The following is a 19606-nucleotide window of genomic DNA, read 5'->3' on the forward strand; positions in this document are numbered from 1 at the left end:
ATATTTATGTTAATTTACTTAGTAAAATATAGCGAAGAATAGGGAAAGGAGGTAATTGTGCTGATACTGTGAGTAAGATCAATGCAGATTTAGGGGGCCAAATAGACATTTTCATTTCCTATTTTAAAAAGTGATTTAGAAGGCAGAATATTTATACCTGCAGGATTCAGAGGGTCATTCACACCCTCATCTCAAAGATGCTATATCTCAACCTCCATATTTCTGATGCAAGCTCCAGTTACTTAAAACTGAAATTGTGCCTCAGTGATACGGACACCTCCATAGAAGCACAGTGGTAATGAGGTCATTTATATGTGTACGATTGAGAGAAAAGGCTAGTTCCTAAAAGCAGCCATTTGCTTAATTTACTTAACACTCTAACTTGCGTGTATACTTGGATTATAGCAATTACATCAAATGTACATGGATCTAATGAAAAATCTGAGCGTCCTCAGAAGAGCCAAATGAGAGTGACAGGCTTTCATTTGAATCTCTGGGAGTGTCTAGAGAGGTTGTGAGTGTGTGTGCGTGCGTGCATGAGGGCACATGTGTTTGTGTATGTGAGAAGGCTCACAAACTTATTGACCCACAAACAGAACAGATGGAGGAGACAAATCACACACAAAAGGGTTGGACTTGACTTCTGTCAACAGGTATGTCTGGAACTTTGCAGCAAATTTTTAAAAGCTTCACACCAAGATTAAAATTTACCCAGCAGAAATAGAAACAAAAGACGCTGATATTTTTTATTAGTTTTAAGGGAGAGTTTCTTTAATGGGACTATAGCCAATCCTGGAAGGATTATATGCACAGAAAAAAAAGTGAAGACATTATAACAAAATATCGGCTTTTTTTTGCAGATGGTACTAGGATTCTTTTATAGCCAGGTAGGTCTGACTGATTTTTCATGTGGGGGTTAAAATCTTGGGTTGTGAGGCAAACTAAATCAAAGCCCATTCTGTTCCTTTCTAATTTTTACTGACCTTCCCTTTCTTTGCAGTTGTAAGGCTCTAATATCTTGTCTTCTGGCTATGAGAACAGAACATATGGTTTGCCTGAAGATTCGTGTTAAAAACTTGTCCATGAACCTGAGAGTAGGAAGTGCTAAAGGGCAGGAACAGGAATCACCAATCAGACACTCCCCTCAAGTCCAAAGCAAACACACTTACCCCCTAAAAACCATACTTGATCCTCAAGGGTAGGAAAATCAGAAACAGTTTAACAACCAACTTATCTTGTGGTTTTGGGACATGCTTTCATTAAGCTGTTTAAACTTTAATTTTGTCACTTAGGTAATATTTTTTCTTAGAGAAAATAGAAATTTAAGAAAAATCCAGCAGTTTAAAACTAGAATTTGTAATCTAAATAGGAACTAAAAATAATGTTTTGGTTTTATTATAAATCCAAAGTAATAGTTCACCTGCCTTTATATTGTTGTAGATATTACAAGAGAAACACTACCTTGCCCCCCTTTCAAATTCTACCGCTACCTGAAAGGAAATTCCTATCAGCAAACAAGGCTGCCATCTAAAATATGTGAAATATAATTGTGTTATGCTGTTGAATAATTTCTATGTAATAAATAATAACAGTGTCCGTGAACCTCTGTAAACCAGTGAGAAAGCACAATGACAAAAGCTCACAGGGTTATCGAGGATTCCATACTGATCTGAATCCATCAGTCAGCTCTCAGATTCTAACTGGAGCGCCTTCATTTCAACTTCATTAAATCCCCTTTACCACCTACCCTTTCTAGTCTGTAAACCTTTGGAGAGAAAACCTGCATATGGTAGTGATGCACAATCAGTGGGAGTGACAATAAGTGCAGATAAATCTGCCTTTCTTTTTCACAAACTGATAGATAATTATTAGGAAAGAAAAAGCTTACAGTCAACTTCTCATTCCCACCAAAGTAGCTTATTCACACCGCAGACTGCACAGACTGGGCTCCAAACTCTGTTCCCTTCCCTTCTGAAAACTTCTGCTTCATCTTCTACATTTTATGAACCAATTACCAGGGCACATACTTTTTCCACTTATTTATTCATTCATCCATTCGGAAGACATTTATTGAGCACATTTGCTAATTACTGTACTAGGTGATTTTCATCATAGTTTTTAATCCTAACAAACTATGGTAAAAAGAATTGCTAGACCAAGTGTGATGCCAAAACATATTCTTCTCCTACATCCTACTGGAGAAAAGAGGGCAATAGGGTTAATTGCAGTCTTGATCTTTTATGCTATGTGATCCTCCATTGGCTTAGAACATAGAAGGGTCACCAACTCTTCTAGTCCTGGCCAGCTTAGAGGAGGAAATGAGTACATCTGTTCACTTGTCAAATTTGATCTTTTGAAAAAAAATTGAAGTTATACAAATATTTACCATTCCATTAACTTATGTAATCTAGAGACTAATGAACGCAAAATGAATCTTTGCTTTTGGGGCTGTCTTGCCATTAGCTAAAACATCATGACAAATTTCATCTGTAACATAAACAAACCCGAGCTATTTTAAAGTACAGAAAATGTGAAGTTACTGCTGAACCTCCGTGGAAATCTGATTTTTACAACTGTCTCCCTCTTTGCATCAGACCTCTACTTGGTTTCCATTTCGAAATCATAAAATGAACGTACCGTCCTGACCTCCAGCCATCTGTTGGCAGCCGAGAGAAACAAGTAGGCAATGTTGTTTGTGTCCGTCAGTTCCAGCATACGTTGCTTAAATCTGGTTTCATGCCTGCAGAAAACAAAAATATTATGGTGTTAGCCACACAAGAGAGAAATAATAAAAAACAGTCACACTTACTACTACACTATTTACTCAACATAGCGACAAATTGATGGGATGGAATAAATAGTAAATGGACTCCTACTTCAAAATAAAGGTCAGCTGCTACCGCTCTGCTGCATTCTTCATGCAGACGGTGTGGGGCAGTGCTTCCCACCCTTCTCACACCACTGCTAGCAAAAGGAGTCTTTCTGAAGACAAAATCTTATTAAAAGTCATTTCATAAATTTCCAAATAATTATTCTAACCATGAAAACAAAGCATGGCCTATATTTCAAGAGCCTTACAAAAATTGGAGTACATTGTGCAGATATGCAATACACTTCGCCTCTTACTACTGCATTTATTTTCTTTCCCTTTCCAAATGAAACTGTAAAGTTGGGTGTGTGCATTGGTGGTGGAAGGGTTAACGAGAACTAGGAGAAAAAGGAAATTGCATTTCTAGTAGGCCTATATAATTCTCTTTTTGTCTGATATTTTTGGGAACCAAAGAAGAAAACCGGGATGACAAGGAATTAGAAGATGGGGAGCCATGGAGATGGCAAATGTTAAATGAGATGTATTTTATTCCCAGAAGTTTTAACTATTTGTAAGGAAGACAACTGAACAAAAGGAACTCTTGGTCTTTAGTACATAAGGATGTCTACGATGTGATGTAGACAGTTTAGCTATTGATCCTTCACCAAATTAAGTTTATTCTCAATGCTCTACGTAATCAGACTAATTTCTATGCAACCAAATGTGTTATAAACATTTATAAATTAAGCTACTTATAAAACCCTTATCCATTGGAACACGTGAGCTGCTCTCTCACAGAAAGTCATGCTATATGGTAATAAATCTTTCCTAAATCTAAATCTAATCTAAATCCAAGTCTTTTCATCTTCAAATTATTCTCCCAGAATGACAAAACTATGGAAAGCTGGATAATATAATCAGACAAAGCTTGGGGGAAATGCCAAATCAAAATGTGGTTTATTCCTCTGAGGAAGGTATTATCGTTTTGCTCTTTTTGCATACGAATAAACTGAGCTACAAAGAGGTAAAGTAACTTGCCCTGGTTCACCAGGCCAATAAATGACAAAGTCAGGACTTTTGCTCAGGCTATCTGAAAAAAAAAAAGTGATTTATTTAATCTCTGCAGCCATGTACTTCTTTTATATAGCCCTCCCAACTAAGGGCTGTGATTCCAACGAACAGGCAAATTTCAATTGACAGCTCAGCAGTGATACCTGTTTGATAAAAAAGTGCCCCAAATCTTCAAATCACTTTAAATAAAATTGCAAAACTTTAGAATCAACTGTCACTGTGTCAAATAATGAATTTTCCTGGGTGGGGTGATCACTTGGCCCACTGAAGCAATCCATACAGACCAATGTGAAGCAAATACTTGGTATCTATCCAATCAATTTGATCCTTCCAATATGCCAAACCAGATAAATCAAGATAATTCAGTTAGGCAGCAACATCTGATCTGCAATAATCAAATGATCTGGCAAACACAGCCAAATAGTGACCTCACTTTGTGTTTCATAGCTTTGACCCAAATGCCATGCACAGGAGGGCCTGGGCTGAATGGCAACACACGGTTGTGGGGTTATGCAGACCTAGGAGCATGCTTAACCTCCTAACAGCCCCTTTAGAGATGAATAAAATAAATAATTAAAAGGGAAGGGATCACAGGACCTCAGGACTTACTGAGATGACGGACATGAACAGTAAAGAGATACATGCATATAAGAGCTATCTTTCTCTACTTACATGTTAGGCAGATTTTCATCCATCAACTCTAAGTAAGAGATTATGCCAGACACTGGGGATATACATTTGAATATAATATGATCTCTGCTGTTGAGGAGCTCACTATCTAGTGAAGGGGATAAATGGTATTAACAAGTAAGGATGGTACAACATAGTACCACAGTGGTCATATGCACAAAATGCTACATGGACATAAAGGAAGGGGTGAGATGAATGTTGGAAAAAGAAAGATGAAGCAAAAGTTTCACAGAGGGCAGGGAGGATGGTCTGGGTAAAGTTTTAAGAGATGACCTAAAATTTTCAGGTGAACAGAGGGGGAAAAGCATTCTAAACAGAAGCAAGCAACAGTAGGAACAAAGGCATGGAAATGAGAAAGCTCAACATGTTCAGGGGCTGGAGACAGGTTCCTCTCCCTAGAGGACTGTGGTGATAGATTAGAGAAGAGGTCAGTTGGACCAAAGCCAGTAAACTATGTTTGAGATGAACATCAGACACTTTATTCTCACAAAGTGCTTTGTCTGGGACTCTTCTTACTGTTCCTCTGGTTTGGGGTTATTGTTTCAGATACACTCTTAAAGCGTTTGTAAATGGAGTTGGCAACAATTTGGAGCAGCAGTGAGTGGGGAGGGGTGAAAATGCAGTGAACATTCTTTCTGTGTGTTTCTATTTGGCAAGAAACCTTCTGTTTCCTAATGGAAACTTTGACACACTCAGTCTGTATCTTTTCATCAACATCCAGCTCATCTTCTGAACATTCTTAGACCTTTATTCTGTCAGACGAAAAAATAGAAAAGGTCACTGAAATCTCAGTCTATTTAACTGTGATACTTTAGTGGTAAACTACTTGAGGGAGTTCATTGCTTCATCTGAGTACACCACGAACCCTGAGTGCAGAGGAGGCAAAGCAGTCTCATTGGTAAATACTAACTTTCCAAAAGAGCCTGAGACTTTGGGGACTCTGAGTAGCTTTAAAGAAAGGAATCGATGGTTATAAAAGAACGCTTCTGATCTTGATCACAAGTACCAAAATGTAAAGTGTCTAAAAGTGTGTCATGGCAACAGGGCTATCCCCACAAAAAGGCTTTCTTTTCCTTTGGTTTTTGTGCTGATATTTGTGCTACTTTAAATTTTCACCCTGGACGAGTTCAATCTGGATGCGTATGATGCAGGTATTTCTAGATAGAAGTTGGATTGTCTTTTTTAACTTCTAATCATAATTCAAGCAATGGGAAAGTAACATCTACTATTCTGCTCTTCTCACAGCAACCTAGAATTTTTCCTAATTTATAATTAGGGATAGCAATGATAAATTCTGCTCATGCATCTAGTGAAGGTGGTAAATGAAAAATCTCAACTTCAATTATTGGTCAATTCCTTCTTTGATTCAAATTTAGGAACCTTCCTCATTTCCTTAAAGGTTCTTTTCCAAATTTTTACCATCATCATTCTCAGAAGATGACCTCACCTTATACTTCAGGAAGAAAATAAAGATCATCATATCAACTTCTGTCAACTTCCTGCTGTACTACCTCTCACAGCAGTCTGCCTGAATCCATGCACATCCTTTCCTTTCTTCAGAGAAGAACTGGGAACAAAATCCTGTTCAAAATCCTGAACAATCCTGTTCAGGCTGATTTCTCTACCTGAGCATGTGAACTCATTCCAGCTGCTCTTTCATGAAAACTTGTTTCATCACTTGTCCCATCCTGCCTTTATCTCCATTTCTTCCCCCTTAGCCTTTAAAAATGTCTAGCTCCTTACCTTCTTTAAGACAGAAAAGACGAACAATAAAAAACTTCCTCCTTTAGCCCCAGAACATCAGCCTACACGAGAGAACCTTTTTGAGAGCAGCCTTTCCTTGCCAGCTCTGTTTTCATTTCAATTAATTCTTCAATCCATTGAATTCTGACTTCAAATCCTCTCCATTCCATGATAACCTCTCTTGTAAACATTACCAAGAGCTCGTGGTTGTCACATCCAAAAGGCAATTTTAATTTATTTATTGTATTTCTTTTCTATTTTTTTTAACCATCAACCATTCAATTTCTTATTAAAATGCTCACTGATTTAACTTCAATGACAATACTATTCTGATTCTTTCCTTACTACTCAAATGTCTTATTTTTTCAATTGGGCTGTGTGCCAATTTGAATCTATTGTATACCATCAGAAAAGCCAAGTTCTTTAATCCTCATTCAGTATTGCTGGGTGGGAGCATTTTGATTGTTTCCATGGATATGTGACTCACCCAATTGTGGGTGGTAACCTTTCATTAGATGTGGAGACATCCTGGAAATGTGTCTCCATCCATTCAAGGTGGGGTTGCTAGTGGAGTCCTTTAAGAGGGAACCATTTTGGAAAAAGTACAGAGCCCATGCAGCCAGAGATCTTTGGAGGTGAAGAAGGAAAACACCTCTGTGAGAGCTTTATGAAACGAGAAGCTGGGAAAGAAAGCTAGTGGAAATCACCATGTGCTCTTCCAGCTGAGAGAGAAAGCCTGAACTTCATCAGCCTTTCTTGAATGAAGGTAACCTCTTGTTGGTACCTTAATTTGGACATTTTCATAGCCTTGCCTTAATTTGGACATTTTCACGGGCTTAGAACTTCAAACTTGCAACTTAATAAATTCCCCTTTTTAAAAGCCATTCCAGTTCTATCACATTCTGGCAGCTTGCAAACTATAACAGGCTGGATTCTTCTCCCTTTATAAGATGACTAGTTCTGCCCTAGCAAGTGAGAACGTTTGCCACTACTACGCTATTTCAGTCTTGAGAAGAGGAGGACACAAATAAGAGTCACTACAACAATGTTGCCTAGGGCATACATGGATCAAACATAGGTATGGCAGTCCCTTAGGGCTTCTAAACCTATCCTTGACATTGTAAAACTATCAGAAGTAAATTTTTGCTTAATAGAAGGTATCATCTAGTGGAGCGATGATCAAAACTCCCATTGACCATACTTAAGGCTCTCTGGTGGCTAGTAGGGAGGTAAGAGCTTGGATGCTGGCCTCTTCTATCTGGATTTATATGCATCATGAGGAGAAGCCTCAGTGAATGTGACCTTTGCCACCATTCTGTCCTTTTTACTATGGGACTGCTGATCTTGGCTGCTCAAGCAGAAGGCAAGGTGACCAAGGCCTGGATCACCCTCCTATTTGGTTTTGTTTTAGTAGTATTAGGCTGCCTGTGTTAGGGTTAGCCAGGGTTAGGGGGAACTCAATAGGAGCTTTAGTTGGAATACTGAAGCTAGCTAGAACAAGGGGTAAGACCAATTCTGTTCCCTTTATGGAGGAAGTTGACTGGAGAACAGTTCAAACGTGGTACTCAGATGATGAGAGCCAGAATCAGATAAAAGAAGTTGAAGCAGAAAGTAACAGATTGAGTAATGGACTGTCCTTTAAACATTTGAACATCTACGATGTGTCTGGCACTATTAGTATTATGAAAATACGTAGCTCCTAGTCTTGTGGGGAATACTGACACCCAGATGACTATGACACAGTATGATAAGTTAATATAGAAGGTAAGAAGGATATGGATCTACATTCTGATAGTCAGGTAAGGCATCCCACAATACATAATAATCATGGGTGATACTTTAGCAATGAGATAAGCAATGCTAGTCAAATATAACAGGAGATTGGGGAGAGACAGGTAATATAGCCTAGCTTACTCTGTGGCATAAATTTAAGAGGACCATCTTTGTTTAAAGAGTCAGCAATTGACAGATCATATTTTCCACTCAATCCTTTTGTCTGCCCTTTCCTTAAGTGATGTTAGCCTGCAAATTTTGTTCAAACTGCCCTTTTCTCAGTCTCCGTTCAGAGTCAAATCTATGGCTAAAACTTTAAAAGATATCCTTAAGAGTATGACACTCAAATCTGTTATCTCCTGCCCTGAGATTTCTCTTAAACACCAGATCTCTATACCCAACTGACCACATAAACTCTCCACCTGGATCTCATTAGTGCTTCAGTCTGTTCATAACTAAACTCATCATTTCCTTCCCCAGTTCTCTGCTTCATCTTGAATTACCTAAATTGGAAGACCGTACAGACTTATGGAAATCAGAAACCTAGGAGTCATTTTCAACTCCTTATTTACTTCAATCTTATTCCTCATATTGAGTTCATTCCTAAATCGTATTGGTCCCACCTCCTCACTGTACCTTAAACCTGCACTTTGCTCCACGGTTCCTCAGTCCTCACTTCCACCTGCCTTGGACATTGCTCACCTCCTCTACTGCAACAGCCTGCCAGCATCTTCTTGCCAGTAGCCTCAGTCACCCTCCAGTTCATCCTTCACAGTACACGAGAGTCATCCTGATGACTACAACTCTGATCGTGTCACTTTCCTTTTCAAAATCTTTTAGTCACTCCCCAACATGGAAATAATATAGTCCAAGTTCCTTAAAGACACATATTTCATGCCCTTCATATACTGGCCACTTTGCATTTACAAGCTCCATCCCAAAAACCGAATTCTTTGTACTCTATGTTCCAATAATACTAGACTTTTAAACTATCCATATAAAATAGAACTAATTCATGCTTTTGAATGTATATTACCCCCACTTTGAATACTTTATCCCCTTTATCTTCCAGGTAAACTATACATAATTCAAAGATTTGTTCTTCAATAATTATCTCCCCAATCCTTTAAGAAAGAGTGCTACCCTGCCCTCTGTTACAACTGGACCTTGAGATACATATGATAGACTGCGTATCATACTGTCCTGTCATTTTTTTAAAGTCCACTCCTCCCCTCCTACGCTGTGAGTTCCTTAAGTTGAGCTCATGCTAACCAGGCGGTCAACATAAATTTCTTTACTCTGCGTCAAGCCTTGTTTCAAGTGTTATTGAACAACAATGAATTTTAAAAAGGCCTGCTCTCATAGGGCTTACAACCTAGTTGGAAGGAGCAGATAATAAATATTTAAATGGATAAAATATAAGATGATTTAAAATACTTAGACTACTATTAAAAAGAAAATACTCAAATACTCCTTAAACTTGCAAGAACTGCTAAGGCAAAAGAAAGCACGTATATGAGTACCACTGGTCATTGCTGGATACTATTAGAGTAGAAGTTTGATTTTAATAGCCACATTCAATGCCAGTAAATAGTTTTGACATACCCAATAGAAAGCTTTGCACACTCTGATGGGAAAGCATCTCACTGATGAAAGAATGTATTCTTCATGATGAAACGTATGTAGCTTTATATAGAAACATAATGTTGTGGATGATTATATCCTAATATCCTACTTTTGGACCCAATTCTATGTTTTTAATATATTCCTCAGGTTGGAAAAATTTCTGACTGAAATCAATAAAAAAATCAAAATTTTGCATTTGGGGTTACACAAAGATACAGTATCTTAAAATGTCAACTTTCTAGTTAAATCACATATTCCATAACACCAACTCTTTTTCTGATCTTATCTGAACAGGGAAACCAAGAACATACAATTTTTATGTATTAAGTAAATGTTCTTGATCAAAATCTTGGGTTATTACTTTGTTTACCAACCTTTAAGAAAGCTGATGAAATTCTAAACTCATTTTGTCATAATATTATCCCTTTTATTATCATTATTATTATTATTATTATTATTATTTTATTTACATGGGCAGGCACCGGGAAATGAACCCGGGTCCTCTGGCATGGCAGGCAAGCGTCCTTGCCTGCTGAGCCACTGTGGCCTGCCCATCATCATTATTATTTATACATTTATTTTAACTTGGTTATTGGTTGCTTATTTACAAACATTATTTCAATTAGGCCAATGACCAGAAGTAAGATTGATTTTTCCCTTTCAAAGATGGAAACTGAGTCCGAGAATTTAAGGGTCTTATCCAGGTCATAGCTGGTACTTTTCCCATATGGTGCTTCATTCTCCCTTTATTCTTGTTAAAATTTCAGACGAATAAACTCTGAATAACCACATTTTTTCTGATTCCTAGTTTAATACACTGCCAGGCACACAGTGGTCATCTGAAAAATGACAGTACTTATCAATTGCTTACAGATAAATAATTGTTGATGATGTAGTCAGCAATATAAAAACATGCTTACTGACCTAAATGCCCGGATGGTGGTGAGTCCTTCAGCTGTTTCTGAGAAGTGGCAAAGCAGAGGGAGCTGAGTACTATCATCAAGTTCCTGCAGATCCCTATGGTAGAGAGAAAGGCAAAGATAAGCGTCACTTCAGGATTAAAGATCAATGGGTTCATTCTAAATTAAGGTTATTATTTGTCATGTGGACTATGTTTTTCTTGCTGGCAATTAGCAAATACTTCAACAGCTTACAGACCAAGGAGGAAGGGAAAGATGGATGCCTAATTAAAATGGGTCCAGGCTGAAAGTAATGTTTTGTACTAAGCTATGAGCTTTGTAGACCTACTAGAGTAAACTGCAGTGGTGACCCAGAGGAATGAGTGGTTACTTCATATCTAGGACATGGTTGGTATTTTCTTTGAGCAGGTTGAATTTAGGTCATATCTTGAGCATGAGGAGGGCTTTAATTAGAGATAAGAAAAAGTTCACTCCAACCCAGAACATGATAAAAGCAAGCACAGCAATGTAAAGAACATGGCAAATCCAATCAGAATGATACCCAAAATTCTTTGGAGAAAAATTTATGTAAAGGACGGGGGCACTATTGTAGAGGTTACTGAATGGGCTGAAAAAAAATCAATGAAGACTAGAAAAATGATCAATGCTGTTTTTTAAGCTACAGAATGTGGGAGACAGTGCAATGAATGAAACAGGATGGGTGAGTGAGGAAGACCAGTTAAGATAGTCTATATAAGAGATTTTGCAAAAGTCTGAGTTAGTGTAATGCCAGTGGGATTTATTGTGAGATACTCGACTAGAGGTAGTTTTCTAAGCTATAGTGATTAGTTCTAATGGATGAATAGAAAAGAAGAAGGGTCAAATACGACTTGGTTGATTATAGCTTGACTGACTTGAAAAATGACAATGCTATTTACTAAAGTGCAGGAAATTGAATGAGACTCGAAGAGAAAAGATAAAGATGGCTTTGGCCACAGTGTGTTTGAATACCTGCCTTCATGGGTGTTCTATTCACATTTCCTCCAAGGAACTATAGATAATATCAATACATAAAGCAGATAATGAATCTTTGGTGGACAAATGCCAGACTCTGACCATTTTCATAAAGAAAAGTCTCAGTATTAATGACAACTTTTCTGGAAACCATGTATGCTACCATTCTAGAAGACAGGCTGAATGGTATACCACATGTTCAAAAGTAATTCTCTTTTTTTCTTGTCTGCCTTTTCCCCCCCATTCTCTAGGTCTCTGGGGTAGAGGGAATTAGAGTAACAGCACAAATATCCACCTGACAGAGTCAACTGAACTGGTAAACACTGTTATATAATCTTGAGCAATTAACTTAGGCTACTCTTGACTGCCTGTGTAGTCCTACAAACAAACGGAAAATCTTCCCAATCTGAGTTTCTAAAATGCATTTACTCACATCAGAAGCTGCAGATAAGGGGAAGAAAAGAGAGACAGAAATAGGAAGAGATAGAGAGAGAATGAATATGATGCATGAATATGATAGAATATGAAGGAATGTGAATAGTCTGCTACTTTTTGAACATAACTGTTTAAGCAAGACCAAGACACTATTTGTAAACTTGATAGAGACAACAAGTGGTCACTACACTGAGGTTGTAGTAAAGTGAAATAAAAAAATTAGGAAAGAGGAACCTTTGTTTATAGAACTGAATGTATAAAACCCAAAAGGTGAGGGCACAGCATGTGCTTGTATTTAGGAAACACAGAGATAACCACTTGTTAGATCTTTGATTTTAGATATTCATAATTTAGTGGTATTTTCTGTAGTTAACCCCCCACGTAAACTCTACTTGGTGTTTACAAATATAGTTTGTTAAGCTGCCTGAGCTTTTCAACATGGTTGAGTCCTGTGAAGCCACAACGTCAAAAGGGGACATTTGATCTTTGAAATTTAGTATCTATCATGATGGCTTATTTGCTAACTTTCATAAACCTTCAAACAAGAATGGTGTACAATCCATTATCAAGTGTAAATTCTGTAAATATAATCATTTCCTCCCTATTTTAGTTACTTATAATCAATGCTAAGAGTTCATTCTCACTTGTAATGAACAAAAGGCACAATTCAAATTTGTAAGGGAATAGGAATATTTACCTAACCTTTGCATTCAGTTGGAGTACTGGAGGGTGAAAACAGAGCTAGATGAATAAGCAATTGAAGCGGGATGTGACTGTTTGATATTAGAGGCAAAAAGGCAAGGATAGGCTTGGAGATAGCAAGCAGTAATGAAGGAACTCCAAACTTCTTTGTCCTCCAACAAGCAACATTAGCAATATCAGGAAACAATGACAGAGTGACTTTGATGGCTAGGTTTTCCCTTTGGGTCTGAATTTGCTACATGAAAAGAGTGAAGTGGAGATGGTAAAACCCACCTAGATTTATCTGGTTCCCTAACATCTGAAGAACCCTAAGGCATAACCATGAGGGAGAAATATTTTTTAAGTTATGAAATATTTGATGTATTCAGAGGTCCCCAACCATAACCCTGCCTTCTCGTCCTACTTCCCCTTTCTTTCATGTTCTCTGCACTCAAGTCATATTAAATACTTTCAATTGCCCTGACAATGCAGTATCTACCTTCTTATTCTAGCACCTGATCCACATATTAGGGCTACTCTGTATCTCCCCAAGACACTGTAAGTTTATTGAGAAAAAATTCTTGCCCTGTTGATCTCTTCCTCTGTCCCGTGGCCTAACACGTTTATCTGCAACATGATGAGCAGTTAATACGCGATTATTGCAATGACATAAAATTTACTTTACTATTTATAGCAGAACTTCAAAGTTAAACTGGAAATTTTTAAATGACTGGTATCATATTTCATTTCACTATTTAACATCTCACAAACGATAAATCCTATATTAAAAGAAGAGTTTAACATTCATGGCTATATTTTATTTCTTTGGCTAGATACTCAAATGCATGTTACCTGATAAAATCTGAAATTTTCCAATCTCTTAAAGTTATGGCACTCCTATTACATACTCAAGACTATCTTCTTTTATGGTCATCTTTCTGGTTTATCTCTTCAACCTTTTGTACTTCTACAAATGTTTTATAGAAATTATTTTAAGGATTTTAAAATGTTTTACCTTTTTTCCCACTTGTGGAATATAATGGTATTAAATCACTTACTCTTTGGGACTAAGTTTTGTACCAATGTCATATTCAGAAGAGTTACATGGAACTAAAAGTTTGACACCGAATATATGGACTCAAAACTCAATACATCAATATGTATGTCTAGAGCTATGTAAGGCCTAGACAGCCAATTATAGAAACAATTATAATAGAGCACCAAATGAAACATGCTATCGGTAAGGTTTCATCATGTTAAAAAATGGATTTTATTTCCCAATACCATACCTTTTTATCTTGAAGAAGAATTACAATATGTATAGATCACAGTTCACCAAATATATTGGCTTTTTAAAATTAATATTACATTGTTTTTACTTACTTAGAGGCCACTCGGAAGTATTTCTGAATAAAATAAAAGGCGACCCCAAGGGGCACAAGAGCGATCAGGAACACAGGGGTAGCATAAGAAATCATCCCAATGGCAGACAGGCAAAGCAGTGTTGAGCGAGTTAGAGATTCCAAAGTGGGAGGGATGTGCTATTCAAAAGGTAGTTTGACAGGAAAACATGTTTTAGCTCAAATGAAGCAATGATTACAAGGCAACAAAATATTCATTTTTTATTAATGTTAGGTTATATCATTAGTTACAAAAGAAGTATATAAATATGTGCATTATTCATCCTGCATATATTATATATAAATCACACTATACTATAAATCTCATTCATCCATGTACTTCTCTTATTTTATTGAACAAGATAGACTGTAAATACTCCCATGTCAGTATATTTAAATGTCTATCGCTTTGTAATGGCTGCATAGTGTTCATAATATTCCCTATTGCACAGTTACTCCTCTACTGTAAGATATTTAAATTAATTTTCTGTAACTGCTTGCTCATATCCTTTGCCTTTTTGTTTGGATTATCTCTTCCTTATTGATTTTTAGATGCTCTTTATATGTTGTGGCTGTGTATCCTCCCCTTTTACACTTGTTTTTCTCCCAGCTTATCTATTCTATTCTAATTTTGTCTTTGATGATGTTAGGTCTATAGAAGTTTAAAATTTTATATAGTCATTCCTGTTAGCCTTTTCTTTATTGTTTCTGAGTTTTGTATCTTACTTAGAATGACCTTTCCTACCACAAGATTCTAAAACTACTCCCCTACATTTTATTTTATGATTTTGTTTTCATATGACTATCTTTATTCCACATGGATTTGCTATGTATCTTATGGATAACTAATTTCCCCAAAATCCTCTATTGAAAAACTAATTATTTTCTTACTGATTCAAGCTGTCACGTTTATCTTATGTTAAATTTTTATGTATGCTGACGTATTTGAATTCTTCATTCTATTCTTTTCTACTTGTCTATCTGTGATAATCAGAGTGTTTTGCTCTCATAATGTTTTGGATATCTGAGGGGGCAATTCTTTTTATTTATACAAGATTTTTATCTCTTTTAGGATCACCAGATACAGTCTTTCATAATAGGTTTCCTTCTACTTTTATGGTTTTTTGTTATTGTGAATGCAGTTTTTCATTACATTTTAAATTACTGTGGAGGAAGCTACTAACCTTCATAAATATGTCTTATCAGATACTCTGAATCTTATAATTGGTTATTTGTTTTACTAAATGGTTTTTTTATTCTCTAGGTAGGAATCATATCACCTAAAGAATGACAACTGTGTCTCTTCTTTTCCCATATGATTCCTTATAAATGTTGCAGGTGCAGTGTGACCTGGCCCCAATTCTATGAAAATAGTATCAGAATTTCTCAGCAAATGTGTTACTCACTTGAGTGCAATAAGCAATCTTTTTCTAAACTGAAGGTAATTTAGGTCCTAAGACTTCTCTGGAAAGCCACAAAGAGGCAAGGGTTGAATTTGACAGACTGCTTTCTCAATTACCGTAAGAGTTCTGCCCTTGGATTGATTCCATTTCAGAGTTTTTAATTTCAAGAGAACTGAAATTTAATTCAGAGGTCTTCAATTTCAGGACAAACTTCTAGGGGCCTATGGATCTTAGACTAAGCTGGCATCCTTGGAATACCCCCAAAATATCATACCATCTAATGTATCTCATGAGTCAAAACCCAACCTAATAAAAGTAAAGGACATCCAGGCTAGCTTGGCACCCATCCAGTCCTGATCCCAACAGACAGACTCCTAGGAGACACACTGCACCAATGATAAACTATAAAGGAGATACTAAATTGATCAAAATCATTCCATTTCATAATCGAAATTTTAAATGCTCATTCATTCTTTGCCATTTTTCTTTATTTTAGGCTGATTCTTGAAGTATTGTCTTCTACATATAGGAATTAGTTTGAATTAATTCCCTTAGGATTTTATCCTATAAATAATTTGTGTATATAGTATTCCTATATTACTGCAAAAAAGGCTTTCATTTGAATTTTAACATTAGCTCAGATACTCACTTGATCAATAATATTTGTATCAGCTGAAAAGCGATTGAGAATCAGTCCAAGGGGTGTTGTATCAAAGAATCTAGGCAATAAACAGATGGAAGTTTATGATAAAATTAGACTATCTAAGCACTGTTAATAGATATCCTAGTAATAAAAGTGAGAAAGGCTCTATTCATTTGCCCAAATAGTGACGAAATTCTTTCAAATTTCATTTAAACTTTAAAATGTATGATTTTATGATTTTGTGTGTGGGAGAGAGAAAGAACTACTTTTTTACCTTATTGGTCCAAGAATTATCTTATTGAGAAGATTGTGGTGGAGATTTTTGGCAGCTGTGAGACCCATCCATTCTACTGTGAGAGATGTCACAAGGCAAAGGAAAATACCTGCTCCACAAAGTATGCTAAATCCAGCCACATAGAAGGTCTAAAAGACAACCAATGGAAAAAGCATATTAAATTCTGATTGAGTTTTTTCTTAGTAGAAAATTAAAACAAAATCAGACAAGATTGTTGGCTTCGTTAACTTGCATCAGTTTAGACAGCTACAGGAGTGCAGTTCCTGGAGACCCATGGAAGTATGCCCACCAGAGGCCAAGCCCCTGTTTGCTTCCTTCACTCTCTTTCAAGGTTTACCAAAGGGCAGGTGAGCTTTAGAGTCTGCTTTTAGGGTTGGGGCATATTCTTGGCTTTCCATATTGTAAAGCTCATTCTTTGCATTCCTAATCTCAAAAGGAACAGCTAACAATGGTATAGGCACTGATAATCAAATACAATTAAAGAACAACAAAAAGTCTGTGTATAAGTCTATATATGTGTCTATTTAACTTATGAGTCATCATAAAAGTACTATGAAAGCATCTTATTAATCTTATTTTACAGATGAAGAAGTTGAGGCAAAGATGAATTAACCAATTTGCCCTACAGCTAGTAAGTGGGAGATCCAGGAATCTCCATCTTATCTGGATCGAGGCTCTTGTAGCAAGCCCTTACACTGTGGAGACCATTGTAGAAATTTTACAAAATATATTTTAAAAAAAATAGTATGAAAATTATGGGAAGCATGCTTGCAAGTCTAACACCCATAGATGACCACTAGAACGTTTTTGGTGCGCCTCTTTCAGATATGTAAATATCTCTATAGCTTTCACTATATAATCCTTCTCTTTACTCTATATAACTACTTTTATCTACAATAAAGTTTTCTTCTTTCTAAAGAAAGAAGCTATGAAGGTCAATAAACTGAGGAACTATCTCATCGAAGGACAGCGTTTGGAATCCAAAGAGAAGGATTTAACATTTACACCGCTCACCATCTCAATATGAGGTCTGTCATATTGAGACATATGAGACGCTGGTACCTGGAAGAGACTGCAGTACTAAGGTGCCATCCACGTGGGATATTAGTAGCTAGATAAAGAAATAGCACTGTTCATTACAACATTTGCCTGATGATTGAAGGAAAAAAAGAACCCAACGTACCTGATCAGCTTTTCCAGTGTAGCTTTTATTATATTCCGATGTCCATGTGGCCAGCCAGTAGTCTATAGCCACAATGACCGAATGCTTCAGGAGCTTGGAGAAAATCATAAGGAAGAGCAAGAAAAACCCTCCAGAAGTGAGGTACCGCCAACAGGTCTTCCATGGCATTTTAGTCCTGAGCCTCATTACAGTGGACATGTTGTCATCCTCGTCTTCCTCCTCTTCTTCCTCTGCACACCAAAAACTTGTTTAAGCTTCATACTGGCAGCGGGTAGAAGGAATTTGTATTTTTCCCACAAAAAAAGCATAAAAATCACTCCCAAGTTTATAGAAATGTAAGTATTAGTCATGGGAATTTTAAATGGTGTGAATTAAAAATCTCAGCTTTTAAAGAAAATTAGGTGAAAAATGAATGAATAAATGTATGAATGAATGAATGGTCAACAAATAAATATAAAACCTATGTCTGGATGAGATCCTTTGTTGATTTATTTGTACATCAAATTAATTAGAATTAAAATGCAAAACTATAAAACTTCTAGAAGATAATAGAAGATCTAGGTGACCCACTTACTGTTTATTTCTGAAGGACTGGCATTGTATTCATAACTTGATTTGGTCATCATGCTAGGATTTTCCAAGTTATCTCAACAAGAGTCTACATGTATTTACAAATTACTGCCTTTTCCATTCAGCTCTCTCACACAGCAGAAATGCAGTAAGACACACTGTATGAAGCCCCCTAAAATGCCTGTGGCTTGGTTATGTGCACATTTTCCTTGATTATATTTTTATATTTGATTTAGTTTTCTTTTCTCCATGAAATGCCTTGTTATTCCTCACCGAGACACTCAAACATTAATTGCCATGATAAACCTCCCACATCCTATTGTCCCATTTTAACGTTTCAGTTACAAGAAAAAGGCCTACCTTCATCTTCATCCTCCATTTGGGCTTTGGCCTCTCTGGAATACATAGCTCTTCGGAGAGTTTTCCTCTCTAACGTTGTCTGGTCAGCTTCCATATCCTATAGTAAACACAGCTGTGATTCAAGGAACTCACAGGGTGTTTTCGCTTACCAATCAATGACCCACATGTTCAGATGGTTATCAGTCTCACACTCTCTTACCAGTCTCATATTCTCTCCTCACTCTAAAGCCCAACAAATCCTACCATAGGAACAGTTTTGGGCTGTTGTTTCAGAGTGCAGAGATGGAGGGCAGTAAGGACCCTGAAAAGCAGAAGCAACACGGGTGGGCCATGGTGGCTCAGCAGGCAAGAATGCTTGCCTGCCATGCCAGAGGACCCAGGTTCGATTTCTGGTGCCTGCCCATGTGAAAAAAAAAAGCAGAAGCAATGTGATGGAGCTGACCCCTGGGTAGGGGGCTCTCTCATAGTCCGAAATCAAGGCTCCACCACTGCTGTTTTATTTTTCCCTCACATTCAGATACTCTTATACTTTTTTTAAGCTAGAGATTCATTCTAGATATTTTAAAATATCTTCCTTTAAAAAAATGTACATAGTTCTGTTTGGTTAAGGTGCTATCAGTTGTTCACTGTTATCATGAATTATTGAATCAGGAGTTCCTTCACTAAGGAAAGGGTACAAAATAGAGGCATCAACTGGAATTGGAAGAAGTTAGGTAATTTTGAAGTAAAGGGACAGTAAGGGTACCTAGTGGCTAGCAGTTTGGAAGAAAACCCTAAAGGGGGGAAACATGCAGAAAGAGAAGGGAAAAGGGTCAAAAAGAAACTTTGAAAACTTTTAAGGGTTTTTTTCAGACTTGCCCTGTGATCAAAAAGGGAGAAGCAGCACTTCGTTTTCCCCACTCCTCTACTACTAGCACTCTCCCTTCTAGCCTCAAAATGATAGTAGAACGAATTCAGCTACATTGTGGGTTAAATCAAGTTCTGAAGACTAGTCTGGAAAACCAACCATAA

The 19606-nt window shown here is 36.9% G+C and overlaps 1 protein-coding gene and 1 long non-coding RNA gene across 11 annotated transcripts in view; one reads left to right on the forward strand and one right to left on the reverse strand.

Moving 5' to 3' along the window:
* ABCC9 (ATP binding cassette subfamily C member 9) overlaps nucleotides 1–19606 on the reverse strand; it is a 149100-nt gene that overhangs the window by 23966 nt on the left and 105528 nt on the right. For all 10 annotated transcript variants that reach the window (XM_077170263.1, XM_077170261.1, XM_077170254.1 and 7 more), the window contains 7 exons: nucleotides 18596–18692; nucleotides 17666–17895; nucleotides 16462–16610; nucleotides 16194–16263; nucleotides 14125–14282; nucleotides 10637–10729; nucleotides 2638–2740 (listed from right to left, as the gene is read on the reverse strand). In XM_077170263.1, the coding sequence (XP_077026378.1) occupies nucleotides 2638–2740; nucleotides 10637–10729; nucleotides 14125–14282; nucleotides 16194–16263; nucleotides 16462–16610; nucleotides 17666–17895; nucleotides 18596–18692 (900 nt within the window). The remainder of the gene's footprint in view (nucleotides 1–2637; nucleotides 2741–10636; nucleotides 10730–14124; nucleotides 14283–16193; nucleotides 16264–16461; nucleotides 16611–17665; nucleotides 17896–18595; nucleotides 18693–19606) is intronic.
* On the forward strand, nucleotides 111–18896 carry LOC143691582 (uncharacterized). Its single transcript, XR_013179585.1, has 3 exons — nucleotides 111–653; nucleotides 11877–11941; nucleotides 17402–18896. It is a non-coding gene; the product is annotated as an uncharacterized LOC143691582 (long non-coding RNA).

Source organism: Tamandua tetradactyla, chromosome 7 (assembly GCF_023851605.1).
Source record: "Tamandua tetradactyla isolate mTamTet1 chromosome 7, mTamTet1.pri, whole genome shotgun sequence".
Lineage (NCBI taxonomy): Eukaryota > Metazoa > Chordata > Mammalia > Pilosa > Myrmecophagidae > Tamandua > Tamandua tetradactyla.